General features: G+C 40.9%; 1 protein-coding gene across 1 annotated transcript; it reads right to left on the bottom strand.

The window, feature by feature from the left end:
• Positions 1 to 387: 387 nt before the first annotated feature.
• LOC106863226 (serine/threonine-protein phosphatase 4 regulatory subunit 3B-like) lies at positions 388 to 8,097 on the bottom strand. Its single transcript, XM_014892606.2, has 11 exons — positions 6,514 to 8,097; positions 5,986 to 6,063; positions 5,664 to 5,777; positions 4,801 to 4,917; positions 4,481 to 4,612; positions 3,734 to 3,836; positions 3,117 to 3,275; positions 2,272 to 2,441; positions 1,795 to 1,934; positions 1,191 to 1,365; positions 388 to 609 (listed from the first exon to the last, which is right to left on the bottom strand). Exons 1-11 carry the CDS (start codon positions 7,060 to 7,062, stop codon positions 526 to 528), a joined length of 1,821 nt encoding a protein of 606 aa, XP_014748092.2. The 5' UTR covers positions 7,063 to 8,097; the 3' UTR covers positions 388 to 525.
• Positions 8,098 to 17,108: the final 9,011 nt, after the last annotated feature.

Below are 17,108 nucleotides of genomic sequence, written 5' to 3'. Positions count from 1 at the left end.
TGTATCACTTATAGTTATTATATCATATCCTATTACATCATAGTATATCATATTTTATTATATTATATTATATCATATTATATTATACTATATTATATTATACTCTATTATATTATACTATATTATATTATACTAATATTATAGTATATTATAGTATATTATATTATATATCATTATATATCATTATATATCATTATATATCATTATATCATATCATATCATAACATAACATATCATGTCATAACATATCATATCTTATCATATTATATCATATAATATCGTAACATATCATATTATATTATATCATAACATATCATATCATAACGTATATTATGTTCTATCATAACATATCATATCATATTATCGTATAAACGTACATTACCATTACATTATTATTCTATAATAACATATATAACAAGAGAGATACATGTGTTGGCCTGCAGCTGGTTCCGTATTTTAACAGTAAACAGTTGCAGCACTGGAAAATCCATAATAAAAGTTCTTATTTAAAAATTTCCGTTTCCTTTAGGAATCCTGACGAGCTCTTTTCTTTGGAGGTGTCTCAGCCTCTTCATCATCTGGATAACCAAATATTTCAAATAGTCCTCTCTGCCAATTAGAAAAAGGTACACAAATGAAATTCACACATTGAAAAAATGCACGCTGCGCATCTGTTTTGCTGCCAAGTCAAAAGGGGTGAGCAATAAAATTCTTGCCACAGTTTCCTGGAGCTGCTTGGAAGCTAAGATTCAAATAATGCTCGGCTGTAAAAGGCACAAAAGAGGTAACACTTCCTGCATTTTGTCTGCTTAAAAACCACTTATTCATTCCCGCATGGGGAATAGATTCCAAAAAAGGCAATCCCATCTGTATATTACACACACAGAGCACTAGCTGGGCAGGGAAGACAGCCAAAGAACAGGAACAGTTCAATCATACAGAAGAGCCAAAATTAACCAGATTAACAACAGACTCCAATCCCACCCTATCCTCCTTAAACCATACCCTAAACCCTAGTCAGGGTTTCATTCTTGGTGAAAGTAGTCAGGGATTTGGGTGAATTTATCCCTAATTAAGATACCCTGTGCAAGGCTATTGCTGGCTGTGCTACATTATACCCAGTAAAGCCCCAGGAGGCTGCTCTGCTGTCCTACATGAGGATAGGAGCTTCCATAAAAGTTCTCTCCCACCTTGGGTGGTGTCATCACTGTGGTCAGGGCTGTGTACGTTGGATTGCAGCCTTTGGGGCTTGCTGGTGGCATTGGATCTGCCTTCTCTTCACCTTCATTGAACTGCAGATTTTCATCCACCTGTAAGCCTGTTGCTTCTTTGACAGATGTCTCACCAGGCAATACAGAGGGGACACTGCAAGAGACGCAGGACAAGTGATTGAAGCTTTGCCTGATGTTTCAGATTCAGGCAGGTCATAAATGGCTTCCAAACCTTTAGAATGAATTAAGTGACTTGGGGAAAGCAATCCAGCTCCATCCCTTCTTCCACCCTCACCGTAAGCTTCACAAATACCCAGCTGATAATGAGGCAGACCGAATCCTAACTTAGAAGAATAGAGCAAGATTCTACTCTTCAAAAGCTGAGAGTTTTCTGAATGGAACATTTAATCTACTGACCACATCAGCTCTACTCAAAGAAAGGTAGATGGGGGTTTACTCTAACCCAAGAAGTTTTCAGCAAGAATGAAACCCAATTCCAATCCCAGCCACCTGCTTCTGCTGCTCTATGGGGAATTTAAAACCAACCAGCAGGCCTGCAGAATGGCAGTCAACTGGGCCATACCTGTTTGGTTTCTCATTTTGCCGGTCTTTTTCTTGCTCATATTTTGTCTTCAGTCCCTGGAATGTGTGAACGTCTTTGACAGATTCCAGTGCATCAGAGAAGTTCTCAACTATATGTGCAATAAGGAACTGAATATTCTCCTGAGTAAGAACAAAAGAGGGCTTCAGTCTCAAATGTTCACATGCAGAAAGTCAGAAAGCTTTTAACTTGATTTTGGAAAGAAACTGATTCCTTGTCTAGAACCAAAATATTTTTGTCAAGAGCAAATGGGGAGCAATCAGATTTATTCTTAGGAAAAGAGCTGAAATCTGGAAAGAATTATTAAACTTCCCTTAGAAATGGACAATAGACTCAGCAACATCCTTGTTCCATTTGTGACCGTACCATTAAAACAGGATGTTTGCTATCTTGGAACTCTGCCTTTTGCCTCTTGCCCTGCAATGGACATGTCATTGCTGAGGCTGCTGCTGAACTTACCGTTTGGATGAATTCAAACAGCTCCAGCAAGGCTGAGTTGAGCAGGTTGCACCTGTCCCTGTTGTCCAACACAGCATTTACAACTGGCTCAAACAGGTTTCCCAGAGTGATGTAACGATTATAAAGTTCATCTTTCAGGCCAAGTATCTTCCTCATAAAGCGAAGAGCACCTGTGTGAAGAAATACATTAAAGCATTCAACAGCCACATGCCAGGGCTCTCGCCTTCTTGTGGAAGAATTGAAAAACCTGGTGTGGTCCCAGAGGAAGATGCAACCCCAAAGTGCAGAATCAGATTTGTTGACAGGTCACCTTTCTTTCTTTCCTTCTTGGACTTCCCTGGGTATTTGAAGGTCATCAGGAACCATGGATTTTTTCTCAAGTCCAGAAGCAATGCATTCCAGCATGCATGAAGTTAAACTATTAACTCCCTTGTGTTCTTTTTTCTTGTTCCCCTCCCAGAACCAGCCCTGAATCTTTCAAGACCCTGGTTCACAGGATTTCATTCACCCTCCACAAGGAGAACCAGATTCAGGATATTATTAAGAAAGGACACAATTTCCACTGAAATGAGGCAAGAAATCTGATTACAAAGGATCCTGTCATGGAGATTTGAAAGGATCCCTGTAGACTTCAAGAGACAACAATCCTCCTCTCACCAGAAACTGCATTGGTCTGTGCTTACAGACAGTTGCTACCTCTTTTTTTCCAAATTACTTAATTGTAGCCAATGAAACACAGCAAATGAACAGGAATTCTGAGTTCAAGTGAACATTGGCACTCTTATACCTTCCACACAGGACACACAAAGCCTTTAAAAAGGAAATCACAACAGTTCCATACTCACACAAGGCCAAACATTTGTGTTTGGATTTCATCAAGACCAGCGTTCTTCTTAGGAGATCTTTGCTCATAACGTACATCTTCATGTGATATTTGTGCCGTTCCGCACAAAAAGACAGCAGCTCCAAAACTGAGGCAAGTATTTCTGCTGTTTGATTATTTTCTACGAGAGAAATTAATGCCTTAAGTTGTACAAAAAAATAAATAATATGCTGTCAGCGTACACTAAGCTCAGTTGCTATTGCACTTCCTGACATATTTTTAGTGGATTTTTGTTTTACTGAATTGCTTTGGGAAGCAGGACATTGGGCCAGAACAAAACAACAAACAACTGTGGGGTTTTTTTGCCTTTACAGTAAATATTCTTAAAATTAGACTAGTAAAACTATGGCAATATTCTCAATACATATGAAGGAAGTGCATCTTTACAAAGTACACCATCACGCTATGTCAGCATTCACAGCTTCAAGAAAGGGCTATAAAAACTCCTGCCCACATAATCCCTGACCCTGAAAGAACAGTAGCTTCCAGCAAGCCTATTCCCAGCAGGCATCACAGGTCTATTGCTGTTACGAAGACTGTACTGCCCTTCAAAGGGAAAAAAGTTTAAATTGCCATTACCTATTTCACACCATTCTTCTGATGTATTAGCCAGAAGTGGCGCAGCAAGAACATGAATGTAACGGTCGTAGAAGATATCGAGAAATTCAAATATTTCTAAATGCTAAAACAACAATAATTTCATTAAACACTGGCATTCACATACAACCTTTTAAATAAAAAAGAGTAGTAACAGAAGAAACAGCCTACAAAGAATTCTACTGAGTTCTTTGGATTTGCAGAACTGTCTTCACACAAGATCAATTTCTTTATTTTGGGAAAAACTTGTGAGACATCCAACTAAGCTAGCTGTCATTAAAAGAATCCCCAGCATGGATGCAAATATATACTGGGAAAACATCAAAGACTCAAAGGGCTTGACAAAGTGTCCTTAAACCATTCTGAAATGCAGGTAGTTTTGCCCAGAACAACCTGTAAAGCATTTGACAGGTATTCTGGTACCTTGCAATGTATTTAAATCTTTCAGGATTTATCATCCAAATGGAGAGAGCTATGGTCAGACAGTTCTGTTGCATTGACACATGGGACTTCATGGTTTAATACTGGCATGATGCCCCAGACACATACCTTTCATTAGCAAAATTAGCTTATCTTTTGCTTATTTAAAGTTGCTGTCAGACCACATTCCACTCAATAAAAAAACCCTGTAATTTTTTGTCCTCTGCCCACAATAACAGCAATAGAGAATATCAAGCTTTTAAGTTTGACAAGACAGTATCACATCTTCTACCATTCATGTTCTCTTACACTAGCTGTGTCCAGCATTTTCTCTGGATCGATCAGAGCACGCAAAATCTCTGTTAACTGACTATCACCTCCAAATTCAGGGTCGGGAGTATAGATTATCTGCTTAATGATCTCAGTGATGAGCTGGGTATCCTGCAAAAAAAAATCCAAATAAATCACAAAATAATTATTCACAAGAATGGAATGAGTCCCCCATTTTCTGCAATTTTTAAACAATAAAAATTAAAACAAAACACAGAAATTTTGATTTTATTTTGCTGGTTGTTTTCCTGTTTGCCCTAAAACGTATATTCAACAAAGTCCAAACCACTTTTACTCACATTCTCATTCTGTCGGGCCTCTTGCATTACAAATTCTTGGACCATGTCTGGACTAAATTCTACTAGATAAGACAATATATCTGTAGCAGCAGATCTAACTTGCAGATCATCCACTCCCTCACACAAAAAAAAAAAAAAAAAAAGAGAAAAGAGATTAATTTCTTAGAGTAAATAAAGTTTGGTATTTCTCATTGCATGAAGCTGCAAAGAAGAGGCAGTTTAAAAACTGGAGAACATTTCGTTACAAAAATTTTCATGAGAAACACAATAATATGGTTACAGAAAAACCACGAGGAACCAGGCAAATCCTTTCCCTACTATTTTCATCCTTTAGAAAGGACACAAAGCTTTCTGTGAATTTAAGAGCCCTAACTTAGGCTGGAAACATTCACAACATCCTGCTTGCTTGAATATCTAAGACTTTATTGATATTCTATACCTGCTGTCCACAATTTATTCATTTTGTACTAAAGGACCACTGTACAAATCAAGATGTACAACAGTTTCTGTACCCATTTACAGGCAACAAGAATTCAGACCTTTCCTTAAGGGATGTGGTTTTCTCTGATAAAAAACCCAACAATCACGCTTCCACGTGAAAAAGTCTCTTTCACCTTTTGACTGCCTTGTTACAAAGACTTCAATGCCCTCAGACATCTCCATTATGAAAAGTAAAATAGTAAGAGCAGTCAAAGCCAGGCTACTCCAGAGCAGAACTGTGGAGAAACCTCCATTCTCAGCAGAGCAAAACTCTCCAATCAGACTTACAAAAAGGTGCTCAGCAGATCAAAAAATATTTTAAAAGGCTATATGGCTGTGGGCTTTTCTAGTTTTATTTAAACTAGTTTTAAGTTTTCACTTACCATTAACATTTCAAGAGTTTGAAGAAATCTCAACTTTGCCAAAGTTTGAAGAAATTCATCTATTTTCTTAGGTAACATGAACGAAAAGGCACAGAATTCCTTGAAAAACTTCATCTGGTACACAGGGGAAAAAAAAGTTTTGTGTATTTGAGTCAGAAAACTCTCTGAAAGGAGGAAAGAGTTACAATTTGTACCGGGGGTGGTGTACTGGCTGCTTCTCCAGAAGTACTTCTAAGACTGCAGAACTCTCAGAACAGTTTCACTTTCTAATTCATCCCTCTCATTTAAAGCCTTTGAGGACCCACCAAGACTACTGACTTACCAATTCACATCGTTGCTCGCCAGTTGTAGCTTCATTTTTTAATTGTGCCAAAACTTCAGGCAAAAATTCCTCATCCTGCTGTGGAGCACACAAAAAGAACACGAATTACACAGTGCCTTCTGGAAAGTGAAAACACGATCTTTCTAGGATCCCACACTGCACAAAGTCAAACTTTCCACACTGTCATTATTTTTATCTCAAAGAAGGCAAATGCTAGAATACACATCCAGCAGGATCATTTCCAGTCTTTCTGCACTCCTTCTGTGCAGCTGAAGCAGCTCCAGGACACCAGAGCCACAGGTAAAGCTGGCACAGGGGATGATCCCCAAAAATGGTCCCTAAATTTGTCTCTACAGAGTGTGACATTTCCTTTCCTTCTCTGCCGTGCCACCTCTATGCTTTGCAGTTCTGCCCAACCCCATAGACTCCCTGTGGGATTTGCCACACCCACACCCACATAAAAAAGATGGAAAAGAACTGTGCTAATTTGTTTCAGGCTCCCATCTAAGCTACATTAAAAACACTTACCTGCAACCCATGTAAAATCTCCTCCTTGCCAGAGCTGATGAAGGAATTGAGGGTAGAAAGAAAACCCTCTTCAAAATCCGATGGATCAGGCATGATTATGGCCTGAATGTACTGTGCCCTGTACACCTGGTGGATTTTTTGCTTGATTTCAGGATCTCTGGTAGGAATAACCTCCTGAAGCTTTGCTCTTTTGGTCAAGAATTCCCTGTGGCATCCTGGCTGAGTCAAACAAGGATCATACTCAAGGCATCCGGCAACATCCAGAATACACTCATCAGAAAACATCACCTCAAACAGAATGGAGCTGTCCAGGTACAGAATTCCTCTCACAATGTCAAACAGAAGATGCAAGCCTTTGGTGTTCTTTTCACGCTCACAGACTTGGAAAAGCTGTAGCAGCTTTGGAATATAGTCTTCATTCCTCAAGGCCAGTGCTAGCCTTCTCTTACGGATGCGTGAGAGGCGAGCAGAGGTCACTAGGTCTGCAATCTCTCCAAGTCTGGAGAGTTCACAGGTAGGAAGGTCCAACAAACGACGAACTCTACCCATTTCTTTAGGTGCTCCTCTTCTGACTCAAGAAGGTCCTGGGTGACTGCCACAGAATGGCACCAATACCCAAAGGGGATGAGAGAGAAGCAAGAGAGGAGGCCACACTGCACCGTCTCTCTGCAGCTCTGCCCCTCCAACTGCCCCAGGTGTTCTTCAGCCATTGTGATGTCACCTGGGTCTGAGCCTGCTGATTGGTCTGTCCCCCCAACTCCCAGCCTTCAGAACCTTGGGCTCATGACCACCAGGGGTTACGGTGGGTGACCAACGGCTGTTGTTCGTTGCTGACCTTTTGGAACTTAAGAACCCCTTCTAGTACCTTCTGAGGGCCCATAACAAGGCTGGAGAGGGCCTCTTCCCAAGGGCAGGCAGGGAATAGGGGGAATAGCCTTAAGCTGTTTCTATTAGATATTAGGAAATGCTGGACTATAGGAGGGGTGAGGCACTGTCACAGGTTGCCCAGAGAATTTGTGGCTGCCCTATCCCTGGAAGTGTTGAAGGCCAGGCTGGATCAGGCTTTGAGGTACCTGCTCTAGTAGAAGGTGTCCCAGATGAGTTTTTAGGTCCCTTCCAAAACTGTCATCATGGAAGCATGCTGGGTCACTTCCTCAACCGGAGTACTGTAGCTGAGGGCTAGGGGCTTTTCAGAAGCAAGAGGCTAGCAAGGAAAGGTTTAAATGTTAAGGAAACTTCCCTGTCCAACCACCTAAGAGCCACTCTGGAGTCATTCTCACATCACCTCATGTGGGACCAAAGGCCTTCACAGCTATACCCTCCACTCTCACACCAGGCTTCCTTACCAGCTTAATCCTGGCTTTCCCATAGCAGAGTCACAGATGTCCAGATCCTCAAAACAGTTTAATCATGATGCGGTAACTAAATAACAAAATAACACCTCAAGCTGGTGCCTCTGAGGAGGAACCTGGAATAAACTCCTTTTATCTCTCCCGTCTGAGTTCATGAAGGTCTGGAGCTCATTAGCTCGTGCTGTGTCTCTGAGTGTCTGGTCCCCTGGCTTCCCCACAGGTCCCTGTGCCCTTTGTAATGCAAAGGGTAGTTCATGGCCCCTTGCCTTGGGCTTGGGCTCCTGCCCCACAGAGTTCAGCTTGCATCTTGTACTGCAGCTGCATCCCGAGTTACCTGCACTGAATGTACTCTTGAACATCTACCTCACCAGCATCTTCTGGGAAAGTAATGCAGGTGGCTGCAAGCAACCAAGGGCATTCCTAGAGTGTGTAGAAGCCAACTTCCTGATCCAGGTATTAGATGAGCCATCCAGAGGTTGTGGATGCCCCATCCCTGGAAGTGTTGAAGGCCAGGCTGGATGGGGCCCTGAGCAACCATGTCTAGTGATAAGCATCCCTGCTTATGGCAGAGGGGTTGGAACTGGATGATCTCTAAGGTCTCTTCCCATGAAAACCATTCTATGATCCTATTATTTGGAAGAGATATAAAAACAGTAACTGTATCATGGCTCTTATCCCATGTTGGCTTGGTAATAGCAGCTGGTTTTGTCTTTTCAGTAAGTGTAAAGAATAATTCATGTTTGTGCAACACCTTAGAAATTTCAAATTACATTCTAAGTGTTCTTTTCTCATCAGTTAATTTAAAGCTGCTACATGTCCCTCCATACTACCTTCACTAAAGGCCACACTGGCCCTTCCAGCAATAGGATACATGCTGCTATATATTGAGACATCAGTGATAATGAACAATCCACTAGCCCATTAGGGCTGGAAAGCCTTTTGAAATCTGATGGCAATGAACAGGTCCAGTGTTTCACAATTAAGGGTGTGTCCCAGCTTCTTCTACCCATGGTGATGCCTTAAAATGAAACAACACACACTTTCAAGATAATATTAGTATAGGAGGTAATATAAAGGCAGGGGTTTAATGGAGGCTTCCAGGGGCAGATATGGAAAATGTCCACAAAATGCACCCCACTGGGGCGAATACAGTTTTATAAGTTTAGCAAATTAGCATAATTGACAAAAATCATCCATTAGAGACATAACTAGTGAGGCAATTACCCCCAGTTCAACCTTTCTCTGAATTCCGTCTCCCCTTTTAGGAACTGTTCTTGGTGAAAATGTGTCTCAAAGAGCTGGTTTTGACCTTGGTTCCTAGAGAAAACCAAGGTAGGATAGGGACCTTGTCACCCCTGGGGCTTGGAGCTCTGGAATATATTTTGTCTTTCTGGCTAGGGAAAAAGGCAAGGAAAAGTACTGGGACTAAAAACACACTAACAGGCTACAAATACATGTGGAAAGAGTACAGAGAATATATAAAAGAAAAAAGGCTAAAATCAATTTGGCATCAATTGAAAACTGCATCTGAAATAGGCTTGGAATGAGTCCAGCGGAAAACAACACCGAAAATTTTGTGGAGGCCTTTAGCAAACAGGAGACCATGTGCAGGCACAAGTTGTGATACTTTTTCTGGACAGAATCCCTTTCACAGAGGGTTTTTACTGGAAGATGCTCATTTATGATCAGCAAAATAATCATGGTAGAAATCAGTTTTGAGGAATTTCTTGTTTGAGCTGTATGCTATGAATCTTCTCTTCATAATTCTGATACTCTGCTTCCTTTTGCCTTTGAAAACACTTTTCCAAAAAAAGAGAAAGCAAGTGTTATAAATGAGAGAGATTAGAATTAGAATGTTTCAAGCCTAGTCAAATATTTTTAATGTTCATTTTATGAAAATGCTCAGCTCTGGATTTTCACTTCAATTAAAACATTCTAAAACCAAGAATCTCTACCTACTCCATTAAAATATGCAAAACTACTTTGTGGAATATGAATTGAAGGGTATTTGTTCTCAAAAGAACCAGAGATCTGTCTTTCCATTTGTGGGAGGTGAGGGGTTGGGGGAAAGTGATGAAAGCATTTAATGAAAAACATCTATTTGAAATGGAAAAGAAAGGACTTTTAAAAAGACTGGCTAAAGTTACAGATAATAGCTATGAAGTGACAATTTTGAAACCAAGTATCAAGTTAGCTAGGAATAATTCCCACTTTTCAAAATGCTGGTTTTATAAAGATCAGATCAGCTCCATTCATAGACGTGGTGGTGGTGTGCAGGCAGCTGCTCTAGCAAGACTGTGAATGATTTGTTACCTTTAAGTGAGCCACAGAGGAACACGATTTGCAAGTGTGACACTTTTCCCACTGCACTGTTAATCTGGCTCTGGGTAACTCCTCTATGCAGCACTGCAGACCTGAGGACATTCCCAGGTTGGTGCATCCATGTAGGCTGTGCCTTAGCTCTCTACATCGCAGGGGCAAAAATAATCACGCTGCAACATTACAGCATCTTCTTTAGCTCAAAAGGCTGGTGTCTGCTGAAGACCAATGCCAGCCCTGGGAGCCAGAGGCACAACTTGGGGCACAGAAAGTTCCCAGCTTGTGCTGACAGATGCTTTGCTCACCAGCTCCTTTAGTAGTTAAAGATGGATTCAGCTGGGACTGTTGGGGCATGGGGGATGTGGTACAAGTTTTGTTGTTGGCTGGTTTAGAATGGGTTTATTTATTTCTTGAGTTTTCATTAAAAACCTAGGTATGTTTCACATTATCAGAGTTGGCTATTCAGAGTGTCTCAGTCCCGTTCTTGCCAAGATATCCAAGGTATCCTTCAGTGGGAACCTGATCAATACATCATTCAGATACCCTTGGTAATTAAGGAGCTCAGATGTCCCTGTCAGAACCAGAAGCACACCCTGAATCCCACTGATTGTCAGTGCATTCTGGGACTTCTAAATGGCTTTTCTGTTTTTAAAATCAATTGAGAGCTTGAAGAACTTAAATGCTTTGGAAAACAATAAATAAATGTGAAGGATTTACACTAGGGCATGCCCAGGCATTGGCAAAGATAGTCCCCAAGGAGGAACAGCCTGGTCTTGCCCACTCCATGCTGTCTCATAGTGATTTTATGATGACACCCTATTCACTAATTGTCTGCACTATACCCAGAAATAGTTGCTGTAGCTTTAGGGTGGGTCCAGGGGCAGAGGTTGCACCTGGGGGCTCTTGTGCAGGCTTTTTTCAAAATTTCACTCCCAGGCAGGTGTCTGTGGCTCCCTGCAGACAGGCAGACTTTGTTGCTTAGCTAACTTGGATTTGTTAGCTTAGTCAAGAAGTTTTTTTCCTTTCCCTGGCTTTGGAGACTTTGACAGCAAACCTTCCACAAGTTTTTTGTTTTTTTCTCCTGAACTGTTCGGTTTGGTTTTGGTCTGAGATCAGAGAGTTGATGGGAGAAGCAGAGGGCCAGCAAGGAGCCAAGGAGCTGCTCCACCCCAGCCCCAGACCTCAGAAAAGCTGAACCCACAAGAAAAAGGACACCAAATCCACCAGCTTCATCTGCTGTGATGAGATCAACATCAGAGATTCACCAGGTTCCCATCTGTTTGTTATTTTCCCCCTGAGCTCCTATGTGAACCTTTTGGTTTTTTTTCTTCCATGAGACAGAATCCAGGTGCCATTTTGTTCCTCCCTACCACATGGTTGGCTGTTGTTTTTCTCTTTCCCTGGCATTTTGAGTTGGTTTTTTTGTTACAGTGTGAGTGTGTGTATGGGGAGGGCAAGGTCTGAGAGTTCAGGATCTAGCATTTTTCCACAACTTTTTTTCCCCATGCCATGTTGACATTCTCTTTGTCAAGAAATAGTTGGTTTTTTTAGCTTTCATCCACTAGTGCACTAGTGTTAATCTCTTATTGGCAGAAAGGGTATTGTTAGAAACTTTTTTTTAGAGGAAACACTCATTCTAGAGCATTTTCTCCAAAACTTGTCTCTAAACTGAGACACATGTCAGGTGTGATCATGAAGGAAGATCTGCTTAGTACAATGGAGACATTACTTTTGTAGAACACTTTTTTTTTTTTTTTTTTTGCCAGCACTTGACTCTTAAAACAGTGTTTAAATCCACATCACCACAACCCAGAGTGGACATGCAGAGAGAGAAGCATTCCTGAGCTATATAGCTTTTATATAGCTCCAGGAATTTGGAGTCTCTGTCTGCAATTCATGGAAAATGGAGGAGCTACAGTGTTTGCAGCAGTCCATAGGAAATGCTGACTGTAGGGATGCATTAGAAAACACCTCTCCTTCTCAAGAAGGAGAACTTTGCTGCCTGACCCCAGTGCCCTGATCCTTGGAGGATATGAGACCCCAAACCTTACCCTGAGAGACAAACAAAAACTGGAGTTAAGATTTTCAGCAGCCCTGGCATTTTCCACTCTGGCAGAGAGCTTTCAGTTCTGCTTATGGAAAAATATATTCTTCACTCAAGCACAGGTTGCAATTTAAAAGGTATTTCAGCAGCCAGGTGCCTGTTTAATGTTACAGTCTGTCCAAAATCATGGCACTGTTATCTTCTGGGACATCAAGGCCTGCTCCATCCACCAGACTTTAATGCATAATCAGAGAATTAAAGAAAGTAAGTGACTTCTTCAGAGTCCATTCCCCAGTTCTTGCATGTACTAATAGTTGTGGAACTCTTCATTGGTGGAAACCAAGAGTACCATCTCCCCAGTACTAGCATTACAAAGAACACACTGATACAAACAGCACAGAAATATGCCACTAAAAAAATGTTAGACTCCAAGGTCAGCTTTAGCTGAGCAGAGGATACTCCAGCTATTCAGTGGATAAATACTAAGCTTATTCTTTTCTTGATCCTCTGCAACTAGATGTCAAGCAAGGCTGGTCTGTCTTCTGCTGGGGTGGAGAAGTAAAACATACAAACCCTGAATAAACACAGTATTTTTGAAGGTACCTTATAGGAAAAGCATGAAAGAGGCTTTAAACGTCTACTAAGTAAATACTCAATGTGTGCTTATAAGTCAGAAATAAATTTTTTTCTAATAAAAATGTTTTAAATGTGTTTTAAAACAAAATTGTTGAATTTCTCAAAGGGAAAGAAATGCAAGACCACAGAATGGACAGTCATTTCCATACTGTCAAATGAACTACTTCCCCAGCAATGTTCAAGGGTTTTTGCTTCATGAGATCAGTGGAAAGTAGAGGAGTGGCATTTATTTGGTGAAGAGAGATTAAGGACATTTTGCAGGAGATAAGGAGACGTACAGCCCTTATTGCAAAAGCTCCAAATGCCCTCAGGCCTGTATGATCTGCCAGACTGGACTGAGGGTAAAATGGACCTGCCTAGCCCTTGCTGACCTTGCAAGATATCCATCACAGAAACAAAGATGTTCAGCAGTCTTTGCTGTTAAAGCAAAGGAGCTAGCCTTGTTCTAGGCTCTCTAAACATGGTTAACAGAAGGAGGATTGTAGAGTCTAGACATACCACCCTGAGGGAGTGAGGAAGGCAGAAAAGAGCCCCTAAGCTGCCTTCAAATACCATTACTGTAATTTCATTAGATATTTTCATATGTTGTCATTAGCTGTAGTACTGTAGTTGTATTATTATCACAATTAATCTTTCTTACCTAGAATAAGAAATTCTAGAAACCCACACTTTCCAGCCTCAAAAAAAAAATCCCTTTCATGCCCTTCTTTTTAGTCATCATGATCTGAGCCCTGTATTAAATTCTAGCTACAAGCATTTCTACACTGAAATCCTTATTGATTAAATCTGTTTGATCTAAAGTTTATCCCTCTGCATTTTGGCAAATTTATAACAAAACAGGGTTCACAGAAAATGACACAGGAAGCAAATGTTGGGGTGGATGCCCATTCAGGCAGAAAACCCTCTCACTCCAAATCTAATGAAATTTCAAGCACAAAAACCTTTGCCAAGGCTGGATAAGACAAGTAAAGCTCATTATTTTGTATTAAGCCATAGTACAATCAAGTTTACTTTCTTGCAAAAGACAGAACATGTCAATCCTGAACTGGCACAGAAGAATGGGTGAAAGTTCCTGATGTACTAGAAGGTAAAGTTAAGGAATGTGTACATTGCCAGAAAATTGTAGTTATCAATTTTGACACCTTCCTCAATGACAGTGGTTAAAAGCTTTCCTGGGTCTGCTGGGGAATAGGTTGGAAGCACCACTGTGTGTTACAGTCAAATGGCAGAATAGCCTTTGGGCATTAAACAGATTGAAAGATTTTAAAGATGGCATTTTTGGACTACCTGCATGTCACACTTCCTGCCTTTTGTATTTGAGTGGCACCTGGAAGTAGACTCAGGATTAAAATTCTTTAATTTTAAAATAATCTATTTCAGCTTTATGGCTCCCTAGGAGAAGCACTGTCCTCCTTAGAAATGAAAGGGATCTATGCTATACATTTATTTCTGAGGGAAAACATTTCCTTTGTGCTTGGTGAACACTAAATAAAGCATGTAAGTCTCCAGCAGATCTCCCTCATACACACCTTGCTGTCAGTTTGCAGTCACCTCTTGCTCTACAGAGAAGAGGGTTGGGAAACAGATGTGTAAGGTTAGGGGAAAACCTTTTCACTCACCTTATGCATGTGAGAATAGGAGAACAGGCAGGATGGGTGTCCTGCTGGCAGGGCCTCCAAGTCATAGCTGGGACATGAGCAGGACAACTGAAGGAAATTCGTGTGGGATACAGAGGATATTCAGCCTCCATCAGTCCCAGCAAGCCAGTGTTCAGAGGAAAATGATCAGAACAAAGTAAATTTAATCCTTCTGCCTATATCAAAAAAACTTCCCAGAAGTACTAAAGTTTTAATTAAATTGCTGTTTTCAGTCATTTGATTTTAAAGGCCAACTTATCTTCTGGGAATTTTGTCTTTTAGCAACCCTAGTATATCAGAGCAGCGTACTTGATATAAATAAATCAATCTCACAGCAAGTTCCAGATTGGCTGTGCAGCACAGCAGTGCCTGGGCAATCAACACCTTATTCAAAATCTGCTCTTTGCTTAGACTGTGCTTGGTGATGGTGGTTTGAGCCAGAGAAGGGACAGAGCCCTGTAAAATGTATCCTTTCCTGGCCATCTGGGCCCCCTCCGCTCCCAGTGGGGCAGCCTTGGGTCCAAATGCTACAACGTAAATATCATTCCCTCACTGGAGATGCAGGAGGGTGGCTTACTAAAAATCATACCCAAACACAAGTACCTGCAGATGAGATAGCCCAGTGCTTCTGGGACTTCTGCACAACACAATTGGAATGAATCAAAACAAGTGCCTTCAAATGAACTAGAAGTTCATCTATGTAGACACAAGGGATTTGGTCCCCCTGACTTAAGCACATTTTAGTTTATTTCCTTCTCTAATTCAGAGAGACATCATTTAAATCAAATACTACTTTTCAAATCTTGTCCCTTCTTGAGACTAAAGACAACAAATCCCTGGCTGTTATTTACTTTACAGTTCCTTTGCAGGTACTACAGTCCTCATTATTCAAACGTAATCCAAGGGGGGAAACTAATGTTCTTCATGTAATTATATTTTAAATATTTCACTTTCAAGTCATTAAATCTCATGTATCTTTCCCCCACTCTCCAAGCACCCCCTTATGTTGTTACCCTTCAATGGCTGCTGCCTGTATGACCAGCCTTCCCAGCTAAGGAGCCACTAGTCCTGCAAATATCACTATATTGCCACTAATGCAACACACAGTAAGGTGTCCAAACAGCTGAAATTACTTCTTCCAAACTGTAATCTCTTGTATTTATTGACTATGAACTTGAAACAACACTTGCTGTTGTGCTGCTTGTTCATTGCTCCCAAGAAAGTCCATCTCAGTTAAACTTTCTCCCTATAACATCTTGTCAGAACTTTTTTTTTTATTTTCCACCATTCCATTGCTTATTTCTTCCTCTCTCCTAATATTCATGAGTAATGAATAAATATTGAGATCATTGCTTCAAGGAAAGGTCAGGTCTGTGGTGAATGGACAGTAAGAGTGCAGAAATCTGATACCTGTCACTGCCCTATCTCAAGGAACTACAGGAAGTCAGCACAAGTCATCTGAATTCTTCCATAAAATGAGGGAAAAGTGTTCCATACTCTGGCCCCAGAGGTCTTCTGGGACTCCCTCCAAAGAATTTTTCAGTTCTAGAACATGAACTTCTTTAAAAAAGCAATTTTTCAGAAGTAAACTCCCAAAACATGACCATGGATAGAGATCAGGATGATTAGAACTATCAGGATCAGAACATCTGTACTTCTGGGTTATTTTGCCAAAGATTATTGGTGTTCTTGCCCTGAGCTTTCATGGATATCTTCCATTGTGGTGCTGATGGAGGCCAACACAGGATAACTCACAAGCACAATGTGACAAAGGCAGCTTCCAGGAGCTGAGGGACATTTGGTTCATGCAGAGGCTTGTGACAGGAACTCCTTCAAACAGCACAATGGATAGACACAGAATTAAGAACGGGAGTAAAGGTGATTATTAAGATTTTAAGGTGCTGATACTGCAGCTCTGAAGTGGCTTGTGAAACACAGTGATTTCAGAGTTCCTGAATCCAGAGTAATATACCAGAAAAGGTTTTGGTTTGGAGGAGACTAGGACAGTATGGCCACTGTGGGACCAGGCCAGCCAGGGAATTTGTGGCATAATAGATAGAGAGATGGGAACGATGGAGTTGCCGAAAGACAAAGAACTTTTAATGTAAAAATAACAAACGTAGAAACTGCATGGTACAGGAGGAAACCTCCAAAGACCCCAAAATCTGGAAAGCACGGAGGTATATAGATGGGATGGAGGGTACAGGATCCATTTCATAACGAGGATTAGATATATATAGCTGGCAACCAGCCAACCATGTATGGAAACAACAGATATGTTATTTGTAACAAACAGGTTAACATATTAGTTCCCATGAGACAACTCTTTTCTCTCTTCTCTTGCCACAATGTAGAAGGATGTCCTTCCTCCTAGCTAGGTGGCTTCCAGGGTTTGAAGCTGAAACTCTCTGTGTCTGCAGGTGAAGCTAGCTACCTGTCCACCCCAATTTCCACAGGATAGTATTCATGAAGGAGAAAACTTCCTGCCTGTTTGAGTGCACTATGGATTTCTGGAGGAATTACACTGGCTTTACTCTGGCAATCCAGCTGTCAGTTTGTTTAAGCAAGTATGCATTCAGCCCAAACAATAATGTTTTCTTCCAAAAG

This window comes from Sturnus vulgaris, chromosome 3 (assembly GCF_052056855.1).
Source record: "Sturnus vulgaris isolate bStuVul1 chromosome 3, bStuVul1.hap1, whole genome shotgun sequence".
In the NCBI taxonomy this organism is placed as follows: Eukaryota; Metazoa; Chordata; class Aves; order Passeriformes; family Sturnidae; genus Sturnus; species Sturnus vulgaris.
Note: the sequence above shows the minus strand (reverse complement) of the source record. Positions and strands in the feature narration are given on the sequence as shown.

What these genes read in the sequence shown, in the direction of transcription:
- LOC106863226 (XM_014892606.2), bottom strand. Translation starts at nt 7,062, where the DNA reads ATGGGTAGAGTTCGTCGTTTGTTGGACCTTCCTACCTGTGAACTCTCC. An exon ending in AGATTTTACATGGGTTGCAG is followed by an intron (nt 6,064 to 6,513) that starts GTAAGTGTTTTT and finishes TGTGCTCCACAG; the next exon opens with CAGGATGAGGAATTTTTGCC. An exon ending in AAACTCTTGAAATGTTAATG is followed by an intron (nt 4,918 to 5,663) that starts GTAAGTGAAAAC and finishes TTTTTGTGTGAG; the next exon opens with GGAGTGGATGATCTGCAAGT.